The sequence below is a fragment of the Somniosus microcephalus genome, unplaced genomic scaffold (assembly GCF_052327205.1).
Source record: "Somniosus microcephalus isolate GS21.2 unplaced genomic scaffold, FLI_Smic_1.0 unresolved_chr4, whole genome shotgun sequence".
NCBI classification, from domain to species: domain Eukaryota; kingdom Metazoa; phylum Chordata; class Chondrichthyes; order Squaliformes; family Somniosidae; genus Somniosus; species Somniosus microcephalus.
In genome coordinates, this window is record NW_028225182.1 from 33,285,668 (window position 1) to 33,302,474 (window position 16,807).

Below are 16,807 nucleotides of genomic sequence, written 5' to 3' on the forward strand. Positions count from 1 at the left end.
TCAATGTTTGTCCGCTAACGCTCCTGCGAAGTGCCTTGGGATGTTTTACTGTGTTAAAGGCGCGGTAGAGAAGCGAGTTGTTGATATTTTTCAGCTCGGTTTTCTGGGGACGCAACTGCACACGGCAAGAATGCCTTTCGGGAAATCGGGCTTTCACGCGATTGGAAAATGATGGGCTGGCGGCCTGCATTACCCTGACCGCGGCCTCCTGGCAGTATAAGCGAGCCGGCCCCAGGAAAATGGATGCCGTGAGCACATGACACTTCCAGCCAGGGCCAAATTCCATCACGGCACGGAATTCAGCCCCGAAATCACGCTCAGATGGGGGTAGATTTTCAACTCACCCCACCGCCCGACCCCCCCCCCCCCACCCCCGGGCATTGCGGATTGCCGGCCCGAGGGAATCTCTGGAGACGAAAAGCAGGCTGTGTCTGTAACAGGCGTATCCGAGTCACCTGTTGTACCCCCAGCCCGCAAGTTGACAATCTACCCCAGAGAGCCCATGGGACGGCATGTGTGGGACATGACACCGATTCAACACTGATCAATCAGGGAGTTACTTCCTAACATTGGAGCAGAGGCACGGGACAGTGTAGAGGGAGCTTTACTCTGTATCTAACCTGTGCTGTACCTGCCCTAGGGGTGTTTGATGGGGCAGTGTAGAGGGAGCTTTACTCTGTATCTAACCCGTGCTGTACCTGCCCTGGGAGTGTTTGATGGGACAGTGTAGAGGGAGCTTTACTCTGTATCTAATCCGCGCTGTACCTGCCTTGGGAGTGTTTGATGGGACAGTGTAGAGGGAGCTTTACTCTGTATCTAACCCATGCTGTACCTGCCCTGGGAGTGTTTGATGGGACAGTAGAGGGAGCTTTACTCTGTATCTAACCCGTGCTGTACCTGTCCTGGGAGTGTTTGATGGGACAGTGTAGAGGGAGCTTTACTCTGTATCTAACCCGTGCTGTAGCTGCCCTGGGAGTGTTTGATGGGGCAGTGTAGAGGGAGCTTTATTCTGTATCTAACCCACGCTGTATGTGCCCTGGGAGTGTTTGATGGGAGAGCGTAGAAGGAGCTTTACTCTGTATCTAACCAGTGCTGTACCTGCCCTGGGAGTGTTTGATGGGACAGTGTAGAAGGAGCTTTACTCTGTATCTAACCCGTGCTGTACCTGCCCTGGGAGTGTTTGATGGGACAGTGTAGAGGGAGCTTTACTCTGTATCTAACCCGTGCTGTACCTGCCCTGGGAGTGTTTGATGGGACAGTTTAGAGGGAGCTTTACTCTGTATGTAACCCGCGCTGTACGTGCCCTGGGAGTGTTTGATGGGGCAGTGTAGAGGGAGCTTTACTCTGTATGTAACCCGCGCTGTACGTGCCCTGGGAGTGTGTGAAATTGGCTGTTGGGTGCCCACAGCGGGAGGTGTTTAGACCCTGATGAGCACTGTAAATAAAAACTAATGGTGCAAAGCCCTGTTGCTGCTTGAGGCTGGCGTTAGTCGAGCGACAGCAGCTGTGGGCTCGGTGCCGAGTCACACATTAACAGCTGTCGTTTCTATAGACTCTAAAGGTTACAGGAGCCGAATCTCCCTTCTCGTTGAGTGCCCTGCGTGGCTGAAATGTCTCTCGCTGTCGTTCTGACCCAGCGCGCCATTTGATTAAAAAAAAATTTAAACTATTTAAAGGCTTCCACTTAAAAATAACGGCAAGCCGAATGGGGCTCATTTAGTGTCAAACGTTTATCTTTATGTCAATTTTCGACGGACATTTGACCAGCCTCCTGCAGCCAAAGACCCAAAGGATGCATGTTTCGCGGGTGGGGCGGCGGGGGGTGGCGGGTGGGGTCGCTGTCATTGCAGATTTATTAAAGAAAAATGGCCTCCCCATTTCTATTTCTCTTTCCTTCCCTCCTCCCCTAACCCCCGCCCCGAATCCGCTAACCTGCACTGTCAGTCCCTCTCTCCCCCCAAGTGGCCATTCTTTGCATGAGTCCAGACAACCAGGCTGTGCGACTTGAGTTGGCTTCGCGGCTCTGTCCGATTTCCCCTCCCCGCCCCCCCCGCAGCACCTCCCTCGCCCGATCTCCGCGGGCTTTCCGACAAGTCTAACAGCAACAACTCGCATTCATTTAACGTTCTTGCCATGGAGAGAGCGCAGTGAAGATTCACCAGGCTGATACCTGGGATGGCAGGAATGACGTATGAGGAGAGATTGGGTCGATTGGGCTTATACTTGCTGGAGTTTAGAAGAATGAGAGGGGATCTCATTGAAACTTATAAAATTCTGACAGGACTAGACAGACTAGATGCAGGAAGGATGTTCCCGATGGCAGGGGAGTCCAGAACCAGGGTCACAGTCTAAAGATAAGGGGTAAGCCATTTAGGACTGAGATGAGGAGGAATTTCTTCACCCAGAGAGTGGTGAACCTGTGGAATTCTCTACCACACAAGGCAGTTAAGGCCAATTCATTACATATATTCAAGAAGGAGTTCGATATATTTCTTAAGGCTAAAGGGATCAAGGGATATGGGGAGAAAGCAGGGACAGGGTACTGAGTTTGGATGATCAGCCATGATCTCATTGAAAGGTGGAACAGGCTCGAGGGGCCGAATGGCCTACTCCTGCTCCTATCTTCTATGTTTCTATGTAGTAAAACGCCCCGAGACACCTCACAGGACCGTAAGCAGCAGACAAATATTTGACACCGAGCTAGAGTTTAGACGAATGAGAGGGGATCTCATTGAAACGTATAAAATTCTGACAGGGCTAGACAGACTGGATGCAGGGAGGATGTTTCCCCTGGCTGGGGGGTCTAGAACGAGGGGGTCACAGTCTCAGGATACGGGGTAGGACATTTAGGACTGAGATGAGGAGAAATTTCTTCACTCAGAGGGTGGTGAACCTGTGGAATTCTCTACCACAGAAGGCTGTGGAGGCCAAGTCACTGAATATATTTAAGTAGATAGATCGATTTCTAGACACAAAAGGCATCAAGGGGTATGGGGAGAGAGCGGGAATATGGTATTGAGATAGAGGATCAGCCATGATCATATTGAATGGCGGAGCAGGCTCGAAGGGCCGAATGGCCTACCCCTGCTCCTATTTTTCTGTTTCTATCTATGTTTCTATGGCCTACCCCATTGGCTATCCACTGACGGGCTGTATAACAGGAGGAGACAGGAGGAGCTGCAATCAGGCTGATAGTGGGGGGGGGGGGGGGCGTGTGAGCGTGCTGGTGGGGTTGGGTTGCGGGGGGGGCACCGGTTGGGAGGGGCGCTGGGCTGCGGGAAAGGGGGGGGGTGGTCAGAGAGCCACTGAGCATTCACCAGATCTTTGCTTTCAGTTCTCTATCCGCCACCACCGCCCCCCCCCCCCCACCTCCTTCCTCTACGCCCCAGATTCAGTCCGCACCACCAACCCCGCTCACCAATGCCCGTGCAATTTCTAACTGCAGTTTGACAAACACTTGCGTCAAGAGAGAAAACGAAATAATTCTTGTCAGTTGTCTGGCTGCCGACTCCAAGAATCAGAAATGAGTGGGGCCCACAGTGAGGGGGGCGAGAGACAAACTGGAGACCCAGTTTCCCTTGTCGAATGTTCCGGCAGGAATGTCTCGGAGAATTAGGAACACTCTAATCCTTTCATGATACCCAATCCGTATTGCGCCATACTGCAGCCCGACATTTTATATTAACCCTGTCCTATCCTTCCCTCTGTTCCCGTTTTAAACCAACCCAGTACCCCTCTCTCACATCTAACCTTTCTCTCTCTCTCTCTCTCTCTCTCTCTCTCTCTCTCTCTCCCTCTCTCTCTGTCAGCCATGGCTCAGTGGGTCGCTCCCTCCCACCTCTGAGCCAGAGGGTCGTGGGTTCGAGTCCCCACTCCAGAGACTTCAGCCCATAACCTAGGCCGACGCTCCCGGTGCCAGTACTGAGGGAGTGCTGCACTGTCGGAGGTGCCGCCTTTCGGATGAGTCTGCTCTCTTGAGGTAGACCCAAAAGATCCCACGGCCACTATTTCAATTCTTCTTTTTTGGCAACCCTTCTGTGCGACTTACACCGTGTAATCAAGCAGTTAAAGTGGGAAATGGTGGGCAAAGCCTTCGGCAGACCCGAATTGTTTCAAATACCCAATAAGAATCCCAAGTATGTCCATTAACTCAAAACAGAAATCATGACACATGCTAGAAACATCCCATAATTCAGGGCCTTGTGTCAGATAGTGTTTCATTCATGTGGTGTGTGTACGGCTGTCCGTTTAACTAAAGCCCTCACTTTCCATGAATCTCATACAGATTTAGCTGGGTATATACTTAACGGTTTTATATATAAACTTGTATCTCTTTCAGGGCAAAGGCTATTTTCAGCCGTCAGTCGTGGCTCAGTGGGCTGCACTCTCGCCTCTGAGTCGGGAGATTGTGGGTTCGAGTCCCGCTCCAGAGACTCGAGCACAAAAACCTCAGGCTGACCGCTCCCAGTGCAGTACTGAGCGAGTGCCGCACTGTCGGAGGTGCCGTCTTTCGGATGAGGCGTTAAACCGAGGGCCCCGTCTGCTCTCACAGATAGACGTAAAAGATCCCACGGCCACTATTTCGAAGAAGAGCAGGGGGGGGAGTTCTCCCCGGTGTCCTGGGGCCAATATTTATCCCTCAACCAACATCACCAAAGCAGATGATCTTGTCATTATCACATTGCTGTTTGTGGGAGCTTGCTGTGCGCAAATTGGCTGTCGCGTTTCCCACATTTACAACACTTCAAAAAGAAAAAGTACTTCATTGGCGGTGAAGCACCTTGGGACATGCTGAGGTGGCAAAAGGCGCTGTAGACAATCAAGTCTTTCCTTTTGCCCCATTCACCAGCCCCACTCGCCGAATCCGCCCGCCCCAGTGAGAATCTCAGCAGCAGGTTGTTTTTATTTTGTTCGACCAAAGCTTTGTCGAGCCAGGGCTCTGGCAGACCGGAGTCGTTGACCTGACTCCCGCCTGCCAAATCCAGCTTCCCCCCCCCCCCCCCCCCCCCCCACCGCACACCAATTGGTGAGAGAATTGGGTTCCCCGTACGTCCGTGGGCCAGGGCGAGAGAGGGATTAGCAGGAACGCTTCCCCAGCACCCACCTCCCGTCATCTGGCGGCACGAAAGCAGCTCAAGCAGAGAGAGGGCTGAGGGGGTGTGGGGGGTGTGGTGTGACCTGATAGAGATCCTTAAAATTGTGAAGGGGTTCGATAGGGTAGACGTAGAGATGTTTCCACTTGTGGGGGAGACCAGAACTAGGGGGTCATAAATAAAAGATGGTCACTAATACAGGAAACTCTCGTTTAAACGGCACCTAAATATCCGGAATTCTCTATTAACCGGCAAAATTCATACTCCAAAAACACCTCAATAACCGGAAATGTTGCCGAGTCCGAGTCTCCCGCGGTGGCCGAGTTAGTCAGTGTGGGTAGTTCTCCAAACCGCCACTACTCGGCTTCTTGGCGCTGTCTGAAGTCTGAACACCTCAGTAACAGGAGTCCAACTCCTTGTTTGTTAAAAATAGCCTCAGTAGATAACCCTCTCCATCATCCGGAATTTTTAATCAACCGGCAACGCGCCGGTCCCGTCGGGGCCGGGTACCAGAGAGTTTCCTGTAAATCCAATAGGGAATTGAGGAGAAACTTCTTTACCCAGAGAGTGGCGAGAATGTGGAACTCGCCGCCACAGGGCGTGGTTGAGGTGAATAGCAGAGACACATTTAAGGGGAGGCTAGATAAGCACATGAGGGAGAAAGGAATAGAAGGAGATGCTATTATAAAAACAGAAAATGCTGGAAATACTCAGCAGGTCAGGCAGCCTCTGTGGAGAGAGAAACAGAGTTAACGTTTCAGGTCGATGGCCCTTCGTCAGAACTGGAAAAAGCTGGAGATGGAACGGGTTTTTGAGCAAGTGTAGGGGGGCAGGGAAAGGAGGGAGGGGAGGAAAGAACAAAAGGGAAGGTGTGTGATAGGCTGGAAGGCAGGAGAGATTAAGAGATGGTGCGAGGCAAACGGAGGTGGTAATGGGACAAGTTAGGAAACAGAAGATGGCTCTAGATGAAGTGTAAATGGCAGAATGAAAGATAGCTGCCATGTGGGAGAGAGAAAAAATAAAATAAAAGAAGGATATGCTGATGGGGTGGGAGGTGGCTCGTGTGGAGCATAAACAGCGGCATGGACCAGTGGGGCCGAATGGCCTGTTTCTGTGCTCAATGTGAGAGAGGGGCATACTCGCAAGGAAAAAAAGAAAGACGTGCATTTATACAGCACCTTTCACGATCTCAGGACGTCCCAAATTTCAAACGAATTTGCACAGTTGAAATGATTGGGTGGGCGGGAAAGCGGGGTGGCGGGGGGGGTGGGTACCTCACCCTCAGCTCAATGGATGCTTGCCTTATAAGAACTCTGTGAAAATCTCTTCACGTCGGCACAGGTTAATGCCTGTGTGTGTGTTTCTGTGAAAAAAAACGCTTGCCCAAGTCGCATGTTAAAATATTGCCTTTAAAAACAGCTGCAGACCAAGAACGTCGCTGTAGATGGAAAGGGGTCCCATTCGGAGAATATTTCATCCTTCCCCTGGGGTTTTTTTTTGGTGGGGGGGTGGGGGGAGAGAGGGTGTGTGTGGGGCTGGTGACGGTGTTTGTCAGCTGTAGTGCCGAGTTTGGACAGTGCTTTGGCGAGCAGCCAGCTGGACGAGGAAAGCTGTCTGTACATTGAAGCACAGAGTGTACCAGATTATAATTAAGAAATGATGGTCGCGAGCCTTCGCCTTGCCAGAGAACTGAAGGCTGAAGGAGCCCGCAAAAATGAAAACATTCGAATCGAGGAGACTTCTGTAACCCAGTGATGAGTTACTTAGGGCAGAGGGCCTATCACAACATGAGAGCGACTCCCGCCCGTCCGGTCGTATCACTTTAGGCTCTGTTCCCCCCGCCCCTGGGGGCAAGGGAACGCCGTGATTTAAAAATTCTCACCCTCCTGTTCAACTCTCGCCATGGCCTCCCTATCTCTGTAGCCTCCTCCAGCCCTACAACCCTCCGAGATCTCTGCACTCCTCCAATCCTGGCCTCTAGCGCATCCCCCGATTTCCATCGCCCCACCATTAGCGGCCGGGCCTTCAGCCGCCTGGGCCCCAAAGCTCTGGAATTCCCTCCCTAAACCTCTCCGCCTCGCCCTCTCCTCCTTTAAGACGCTCCTTAAAACCGACCTCTTTGACCATGCTTTTGGTCACTTGCCCTAATATCTCCTTATGTGGCGCGGTGTCAAATTTCATCGTGATTTACGCTCCCGTGAAGCACCTTGGGACGTTTTACGACGTTAAAGGCGCTATATAAATGCAGGTTGTTGTTGGAAAAATGCACGGGTTCTGATTCACAAATCTGAGGCAAAGCCTATTTTAAAAATGGGCAGCGTTGAAATCCGAAGCAAATTTGAGTTCCCACCCGCCGCCCACCTCCGCCGCTTCCACAATAGGCAAGAGTGCTGCCACTGAGCCAAGGATGATGCCGAAAAGAAAAAGAAAGACTTGCATTTATATCCGCGCCATTCAGAACCTCAGGCGCGTCACAGCCAATGAAGTACTTTTTGAAGTGGAGTCACTGCTATAATGTAGGAAACGCGGCAGCCAATCTGCACACAGCAAGATCCCACAAACAGCAATGTGATAATGACCCGATCATCTGTTTTTAGTGATGTTGGTTGAGGGATATATATTGGCCCCAGGACACCGGGGAGAACTCCCCTCCTGCTCTTCTTCGAAATAGTGCCTTAGGATCTTTTACGCCCGCCTGAGAGGGCAGACGGGGCCTCGGTTTAACGTCTCAGCCCAAAGACGGCACCTCTGACAGTGCAGCACTCCCACCGGGAGTGTCACAGCCTAGATTTTTGCGCTCAAGTCTCTGGAGCGGGACTTGAACCCACAACCTTCTGACTCGGAGGCGAGGGTGCGACCCACTGAGCCAAGGCTGACACCTAGGCCTGCCTGTCGCCTACCGTTAGGGTTGGCAACTCTGCTCGGCCATATTGCTGGAGCTTTCATCACGTGACCTCGGCCCGCCCCTACACTCCCGCCATTGTTCCATCCTCCAGGCTTCCCACAGCCAATGAGAAAAGGAAACAGGCTCTTGGTTACCCGACTGGATGACTTTGAGTCAAAAACAGCCTCTTGTTCCCCATCTCCAATATTTCGATAACTAATTAATGAATGCCTTTCAAGAAAATTAGAATAAAACACTGTTTGGTTTCATGCCCCCTGTGATTTTTCTGCTGGGTTTGCTCACAGCAGTGTCCTGGAGTCTCCAGGCCAACCCTGGAGGGTTGGCAACCCCTCCCTAATGTGTTCATCCTCCCCGCCCTCCATTGCCTCCCGCTGTAACTCCCCTAGTGCTGCTTTTATGTCAGCCTTAATAGCGAAATAAGTCTATCCCGAAATATTAAAACTCTACTTTAACTCCGTTTCTCGGGAATGATATTCAAGTAGCCTTCCTGAAATCTTCGCCCCCTCCTTTCGAGTAAAGTTCGAGTTGCTCCCGGTTAAGCAGCGCCTCGATTTCAAAATTCTCGTCCTTGTTTTCAAATCCCTCCATGGCCTCGCCCCCCTTCCCATCTCTGTAACCTCCTTCAGCCGCACAAACCCCCCCCGAGATCTCTGCGCTCCTCTAATTCTGCCCTCTTGAGCATCCCTGATTATAATCGCTCAACCATTGGTGGCCGTGCCTTCTGTTGCCTCGGCCCCAAGCTCTGGAATTCCCTGCCTAAACCTCTCCGCCTCGCTACCTCTCTTTCCTCCTTTAAGACTCTCCTTAAAACCTACCTCTTTGACCAAGCTTTTGGTCACCTGCCCTAATTTATCCTTAGGTGGCTCGGTGTCAATTTTTTTTTCTTGTCTTACAATACTCCTGGGCAGCGTCTTGGGAGGCTTTACTACGCTAAAGCCGCTATATAAATACAAGTTGTTGTTGTTGTTGCTGGAGATGGAGGCGGGATCGGCCCTCAAATAATTGGAGCACGCTCCAAAGATAAGGCCTTGACTGCAGCTCGAATTGTCCGCTGTCTCTATTGGGACCTGACAGCAACACCTAAGACTTGACTCTGAAAACCTTGCTGTTAAAGCCTTTTATTTTTTGACCTGGTTTAAACTGGGATTGCCTCGAGTAACGCGATGCTTAACACGTTGATCTAAAAAAAAAGGCAACTGCATCGAGTTAACCCTGGCACATCTTAGCAACAAGGGAATGGCATGTCGATTTTTGAAAATTCATTCACGGGATGTGGGCGTCGCTGGCAAGGCCGGCATTTATTGCCCATCCCTAATTGCCCCTTGAGAAGTTGGTGGTGAGCCGCCTTCTTGACTACAACTGAATGGCACTAGAGGCAGATTAAGAGTCACCCACATTGCTGTGGGTCTGGAGTCACATATAGGCCAGGTAGGATTTCCTTCCCTAAAGGACATGAGTGAACCAGCTGGATTTTTTAATGTTTTCATGGTTCACCATTACTGAGACTGGCTTTTTATTCAGATTTATTTAATTAACTGAATTTAAATTCCCCAGCTGCCGTGGGGTGGGAATATTGAACTCCTGTCTCCGGGATCATTAGCCCAGGCCTCTGGATTACTAGCCCAGTGACATAACCTCTGTGCTACCGTGCCCAGTAGTGGCATCATTTTGTTAGTCGTCCACACCGGAGGCCTTGTTATTGACTGACGCTCGACGGTTTTCACCTTGCCGGGGCCTTGATTTCCGCTGCAGCCGGCAAGCCTGTTACCATGGTAACCCAGCCTGTCTAAATTTGTTTCCCTTCTTCCCTTTTCTTTCAGATTGTTGATATCCGGCGTTCCCCTCCGCTTTCTGAAGTATTGAGGGAATACGGTCGACCCCCCCTACCCTGCTCCACCCCGCCTCCCCTCATCCGACCTACGTTTACGACTGAGAAACTGATTTTTTTTCAGCCACTTCAAGCCTACAGCCAACTCGCCTCAGGAGCCGGACTTAGGAAATAAGTTATTACTTTTCATTTTTTTTGCACATCGAGATACTCTGCACCATGGACAAAGCACCCTTGGTGTGGTCTTCGAACTGCCAACAAGACTTTCAGGAGAGGAGAGGTGGGTGGATGGGTGTTGGGGGAGGGGGAGGAAAAAAAATATTGCCAAGCCGATCTTCAGAGAGGCAAGCGTCCCATCAACCGGACGCCACCTGGATGAGCCTTCTTTCCTGATTCTTGGATTAACTCCTCTGTGCCTGGCCACAGGCCGACATAGGAATGTTTAACAGCAAGTTGCTGGAAGACTTGGCATGGAATCCACATGTCCCAACGCCTTCTGCACTGCCAGAGCCTACTGTTCACAACCTACCCTTGCCTGACTCGAGAACACTGGCATTGTGACCGTCTGCGATGCTTTTGTATTAACGCTACTTGTTAAATCAGCCGCACTCAGCTTATAATGCCCTTCCGTAGAGGATGGGGAGATGATCAGTTCGAATCTCCTTTTCATTCCCGCCCCCCCGTACCTGCAACCCAACTGATCACAAGGGAAAAGCTGTAAGATACGCACAGTCGAAGAGGTGACATTTCCGGTGCCTTCGAAATCCAACTTTTGACAGACAAAGATGGCCGCCTGCCTTGACTGGACTGGGCCAGGCCGGGCCAGGAGGCTTACCTCAGAAACACCAGCTCGAACTTCACCAGCACCAGCGGCTTGTCCAGCCAGTGCCATCCAGGTGCCGCGGCGTGGCCTACCCCCGCAGAGGTTGGCATCTGAAACCCCGTGAAGAGCGCCGGCGCGCGTTTTTTTGCTCTTCAAAAAAAACAAACAAACCGGCTGCCCCGTGTTTTCCCGAACGTTCTCGCCATGACCAAAAGGGGGCCCTTGGGTTGCCAACTCCGGTTGGCCGTATTCCCTGGAGGTTTTTTCATCGCACGTGACCTCCAAATGCCCCCCCCCCCCCGCCACCCTCGCACTCCCGCCATTGGTTGCCCAACACGCCCATCCTCGCGCCGTCCCGCCTCCCCGCACTGATTGGACAGCGAACAGACTCTTAATTACCCAATTGAATGATGCTTGATTGTCAAACCGCCTTCTTATCCCATGTCCCAATACTTTTATAACTAATAACTGTTCAAAGAAACTGGGGGAAAAAAATCACGCACGCCCCCCCATTCTCTTTCTATCTCTGTTTCTCTCTTCTATCTCACGCTATCTCTTTCTTTTTCTTGTCTCTGTATCTCACACGCTGTCCCTGTCTCTTTGCTCTCTCTCTCACTGCTATCATCTTTCTCTCATCTCTCTCTCTGATATCTCATTCTCTCTTTCCTCTCCCCTCTCTCTCTTTCTCTCATTCTCTCCACTCCCTTCCATTCTCTCTCTCTCATCTTTCTCTCTCCCATTCTCACATCTTTTAACTCTTTCTATCCTCTCTCTCATTCTTTCTCACTCTCTTTCTCTCTCTCTCTCGTCCTTCTTTCTGGCTCTCTACTTTCTCTCCTTTCTCTTTGTTCCCTCTCTCTCACTCCCTACGGATGAAGCTCGTCCTCTGCACTGGGATGGCCTTCACTGAAGGCCTGGCTGTCACCTCCCCGCACTGGGGGGAAATCCTAACCCAGTCGCCCCGCGTTCCTCTACCGACGACCATACCCATTATCGCCCAGTCACACTTCCCCACCCCACCCAAAACCCACCCACTTTTGTTTGAATACGGAATGTAATAACTAACAAAGAGTAATAATGAATTTATAAAGAATATATGTATTTTATTTTAGTTAAAGTGATAATTTATTAATAAGGCAGCTGGAGAGATAAAGTAGTCACGCTCTCTGGGCACCCGCCCCCAGTCCCTGCTCGGTCACATTCACAGCCTGTGCTTCCCATGGTAACACTCCTCCTTTCCTGAAGGTGTTGACTCTTGCTGGGTTACGGGTTTAAATGGGCACCCACCCTCCGGTACCTCGCCCCCAAGTGTCCGTACTTCACTTTGAAGCCCGGGCAGTGGCAGGCCATTCGACCGTGGGAGGAAGCACAGCGGAGCCTGAAGCTGCTCTCACCCAGGCCTCCACGCACGCACACACTTCCAGCAGGGAGCAGTGGATAGCAACCAGGAGAGGAACCCTGGCTGATTTACGCCCCCCCGCCCCACTCCCCACCACAGATCAGGGACACTGGGGCAAGTTGTAGCACCCCTACTGTCATCTCAGTGAGACCAGGTAACTTGGCACAGTCAGAGTATCGTACCTTCTGGTCTGTCTGGCTCAGTACCCACATTGGGTGGTGCATTCAATAACTGAGCCTTCAGATCACCTCTCCCACCAAGCTTTATAAAACTTGGGATTATCCTTCCCCCTCCTGCGGACCTTTAATCTCTGCTCCAATGCAGAGAGATTGATTTCAATTACACGCTTCATCATTGGTCAGCGCTAGCCCACCCTGTGAGCGGCACCAATCACAATATCATCCCAGCAACTCAACCCTGGATAGCCCATTAAAAAATAGACACAAATTGATTGTATATCTTACAGCAGAACTCTCACAGAGGAAGCACACATTCTGCATGTGCTACACCTATCCGCTCACACTGTCCCCATACACTTTACACCTTGCTTTCTGCTTAACACGTTCCCTCTCTCTCTCTTTGTCCCTCACACTTTCCATCTCACACTTACCCGCCCACACTTAACCCCTCAAACTTTTTCCATCACACTTCCTTCTTCACACTTACACACAGATACCAGCTTCTCCGTCACCCACCCACACACAGCCTGTCCCACTCTCAGATACCAGCTCCCCCATCACCCTCACACAGCCTGTCCCACTCTCAGATACCAGCTCCTCCATCACCCACACACAGCCTGTCCCACTCTCAGATACCAGCTCCTCCATCACCCACACACAGCCTGTCCCACTCTCAGATACCAGCTCCTCCATCACCCACACACAGCCTGTCCCACTCTCAGATACCAGCTCCTCCATCACCCACACACAGCCTGTCCCACTCTCAGATACCAGCTCCTCCATCACCCACACACAGCCTGTCCCACTCTCAGATACCAGCTCCTCCATCACCCACACACAGCCTGTCCCACTCTCAGATACCAGCTCCTCCATCACCCACACACACAGCCTGTCCCACTCTCAGATACCAGCTCCTCCATCACCCACACACAGCCTGTCCCACTCTCAGATACCAGCTCCTCCATCACCCACACACACAGCCTGTCCCACTCTCAGATACCAGCTCCTCCATCACCCACACACACAGCCTGTCCCACTCTCAGATACCAGCTCCTCCATCACCCACACACAGCCTGTCCCACTCTCAGATACCAGCTCCTCCATCACCCACACACACAGCCTGTCCCACTCCCAGATACCAGCTCCTCCATCACCCACACACAGCCTGTCCCACTCTCAGATACCAGCTCCTCCATCACCCACACACAGCCTGTCCCACTCTCAGATACCAGCTCCTCCATCACCCACACACACAGCCTGTCCCACTCTCAGATACCAGCTCCTCCATCACCCACACACAGCCTGTCCCACTCTCAGATACCAGCTCCTCCATCACCCACACACACAGCCCGTCCCACTCTCAGATACCAACTCCTCCATCACCCACACACAGCCTGTCCCACTCTCAGATACCAGCTCCTCCATCACCCACACACAGCCTGTCCTACTCTCAGATACCAGCTCCTCCATCACCCACACACAGCCTGTCCTACTCTCAGATACCAGCTCCTCCATCACCCACACACAGCCTGTCCCACTCTCAGATACCAGCTCCTCCATCACCCACACACAGCCTGTCCCACTCCCAGATACCAGCTCCTCCATCACCCACACACAGCCTCCCCACTTGCGGATACCAGCTCCTCCATCACCCACACACAGCCTCCCCACTTGCGGATACCAGCTCCTCCATCACCCACACACACAGCCTGTCCCACTCTCAGATACCAGCTCCTCCGTCACCCACACACAGCCTCCCCACTTGCGGATACCAGCTCCTCCATCACCCACACACAGCCTGTCCCACTCTCAGATACCAGCTCCTCCATCACCCACACACACAGCCTGTCCCACTCTCAGATACCAGCTCCTCCATCACCCACACACACAGCCTGTCCCACTCTCAGATACCAGCTCCTCCATCACCCACACACAGCCTGTCCCACTCTCAGATACCAGCTCCTCCATCACCCACACACAGCCTGTCCCACTCTCAGATACCAGCTCCTCCATCACCCACACACAGCCTGTCCCACTCTCAGATACCAGCTCCTCCATCACCCACACACAGCCCGTCCCACTCTCAGATTGGACAGCGAGCAGACACTTCCGTCACCCGATTCGGTGACTCTTGACTCTCAGCCAAACCGCCATTTTCTTGCCCATCTCCGATATTTCTAAAACGTAAAGCGTTGACGCTCTCCCCACCCACGCCTTTCTCCCCGGGTATTGCTTGCAGGAGTGTCCTGGAGATTAACATACAATTCCTGCAAACTCCAGGGCAATCCCGGAGAGTTGGCAACACCCTATCTCCGCCCCCCGCCTCACGCGACCACATAATCACTTCACTTCGATATGGGTTCGCTGGCATTTTAGAACAAACACAAGAATCAGGAGCAGCAGTCGGCTCCTCGAGCCTGCTCCGCCATTCAATAAGATCATGGCTGATCCAATCTTGGCCTCAACTCCACTTTCCCGCTCTCTCCCCGTACCCCTCGACTCCCCTGTAGTTTAAATATCTGTCAATCTCCGCCTTGAATATATTCACTGACTCCGCCTCCACAGCTCTCTGGGGTAGAGAATTCCAAAGATTCACGACCCTCTGAGAGAAGAAATTCCTCCTCATCTCTGCCTTAAATGGGTGCCCTCTTATTCTGAAACTATGCCCCCTAGTTCTAGATACCCCCACGAGGGGAAACATCCTCTCTGCATCTACCCTGTCAAGCCCCCTCAGAATCTTATATGTTTCAATAAGATCACCTCTCATTCTTCTAAACTCCAATGAGTATCAGCCCAACCTGCTCAACCTTTCGTCATACGTCAACCCCTTCATCCCAGGAATCAACCTCGTGAACCTTCTCTGCACGGCCTCCAATGCAAGTACAGGAAACTTTGTGCTATCCAGCACCGACGGGACCGAGCTGTTGCCGTCCCATCAAAACTGCCGGACAAACCAGCGCTAATGTTGAAACATACGGAGGCTCCGTATCTGGCAACAAACCCTGTTGCTTAGCAACAGCTTCTAAACAGTCGGCCGTACCTTGCAAGCGTCTCTGTAGCTTAGCAACAGCTTCAGCGAGACCTCGCAGAGCCTGACTGGTGAAAAAAAAGCAACGAAAAGAAAAAAAAACTAACGTAACGGCTCCTGATTTTTGCCGGTGGCTCGAGCACTCCGGTTAACCTCCGGATAAACCAAAGTTTCCTGTATATCCTTCCTTAAATATGGAGGGGTGGGAGGAGGCTCGTGTAGAGGGGGGGGGCTTTATAAAATCAAAAAGTAACTCCTTCGGCGTTTGAACATCACACCATCCTTCCTCCGCGACCTACACATTGCGTGACCAAGGAAGCAAAAAAATTATGATTTCTAAAGTGCCTATCTGCGGGACAGCAATGTATATTTTCACATTCTTTCACTATTCCTTTCCTTAACTTGTCCCCCCTGGTAAACTCCGATGTAAAAAAGAATTTAAAATATGTGTGGTGTGTGTTTTTTTTTAAAAAAGAAGAGATTTATGGGGGGGGGCCGCTTCCTTTTCTCTTTCGCTCAGACTTACTGTACATAACGACACATATCAATAAAAATAACTTCTCATTGGCCTCCCCTGGGAGCCCGGTGATTTTTACTGGATGAATGTTTCCTGAAGCAACCTGTGCTTTTCTTGGGTTTTTTTTGTAAATATTTCTGAGTGAAATATATATAATCTTTTCCTTTCCCTCTCTCGCAAAAAAAATAAATTGCGTTTTAATGTTTTGGAAAGAAACACGATTGTTCGACGTGAAGGCGGATGAGGTAAAGATGGATCGATGCTTGTTGTTGAGACATTTCCTGTCTTCTCTCCTGTCGGTAATTTAGATGTCACTAATGCTGATTTGCAATAAAACTTTTCCCTGTATTATTGGTGGTGACCAGCACAAAGTCTTTTCTAACTTAATACAATAGCGAAATACTGCGGATGCTGGAACTCTGACCGAACAACAGAAAACGCTGGAGAAACTCAGCAGGCCAGGCAGCATCCGTGGAGAGAGAAACAGAGTTAACGTTTCAGGTCGATGACCTTTCGTCGGAACTGGAAACAAGCCGGAAATGGAGCAGATTTAAAAGCAAGTTTAGGGGCTGGGAAATGGGGGAGGGGATGAAAGAACAAAAGGGAAGGTCTGCGATAGGATGGAAGGCAGGAGAAGAAAAGAGGCATTAAGAGATATTCAAGGTAAGAGGAGATGGTAACGGGACAGGTTAAGAAACAAAGGATGGCTAACCTATGCCCCAGAGATGGAGACGGAGCAGTCGAGGAAGGGAAGGGAAGAGTCGGAGATGGACCATGTGAAGGTGAGGGAAGGGTGGAAATTGGAAGCAAAGTGAATGAAATTGTCTAGTTCAGGGCGAGAGCAGAAAACGGCACCGATACAGTCATCAATGTACCGGAAAAAGAGGTGAGGGAGGGGACCCGAGTAGGACTGGGACAAAGAATGATCCGCATATTCCACGGAAAGGCAGGCATAGCTAGGACCCATGCGGGTACCCATAGCAACACCTTTGATTTGGAGGACTTAAGCCTGTCCTGGTACGAGGCCAGTAAATC

The 16,807-nt window shown here is 51.2% G+C and overlaps 1 protein-coding gene across 1 annotated transcript in view; it reads left to right on the forward strand.

Moving 5' to 3' along the window:
* The window catches only part of LOC147090486 (insulin receptor substrate 1-B-like), a 105,378-nt gene extending 92,454 nt beyond the window's left edge, over positions 1 to 12,924 (forward strand). Inside the window, exon 2 of the mRNA XM_085977257.1 lies at positions 9,819 to 12,924. Coding sequence (XP_085833383.1) covers positions 9,819 to 9,826 — 8 coding nt within the window. The 3' untranslated portion in view covers positions 9,827 to 12,924. The remainder of the gene's footprint in view (positions 1 to 9,818) is intronic.
* The last annotated feature ends 3,883 nt before the right edge of the window (positions 12,925 to 16,807 follow it).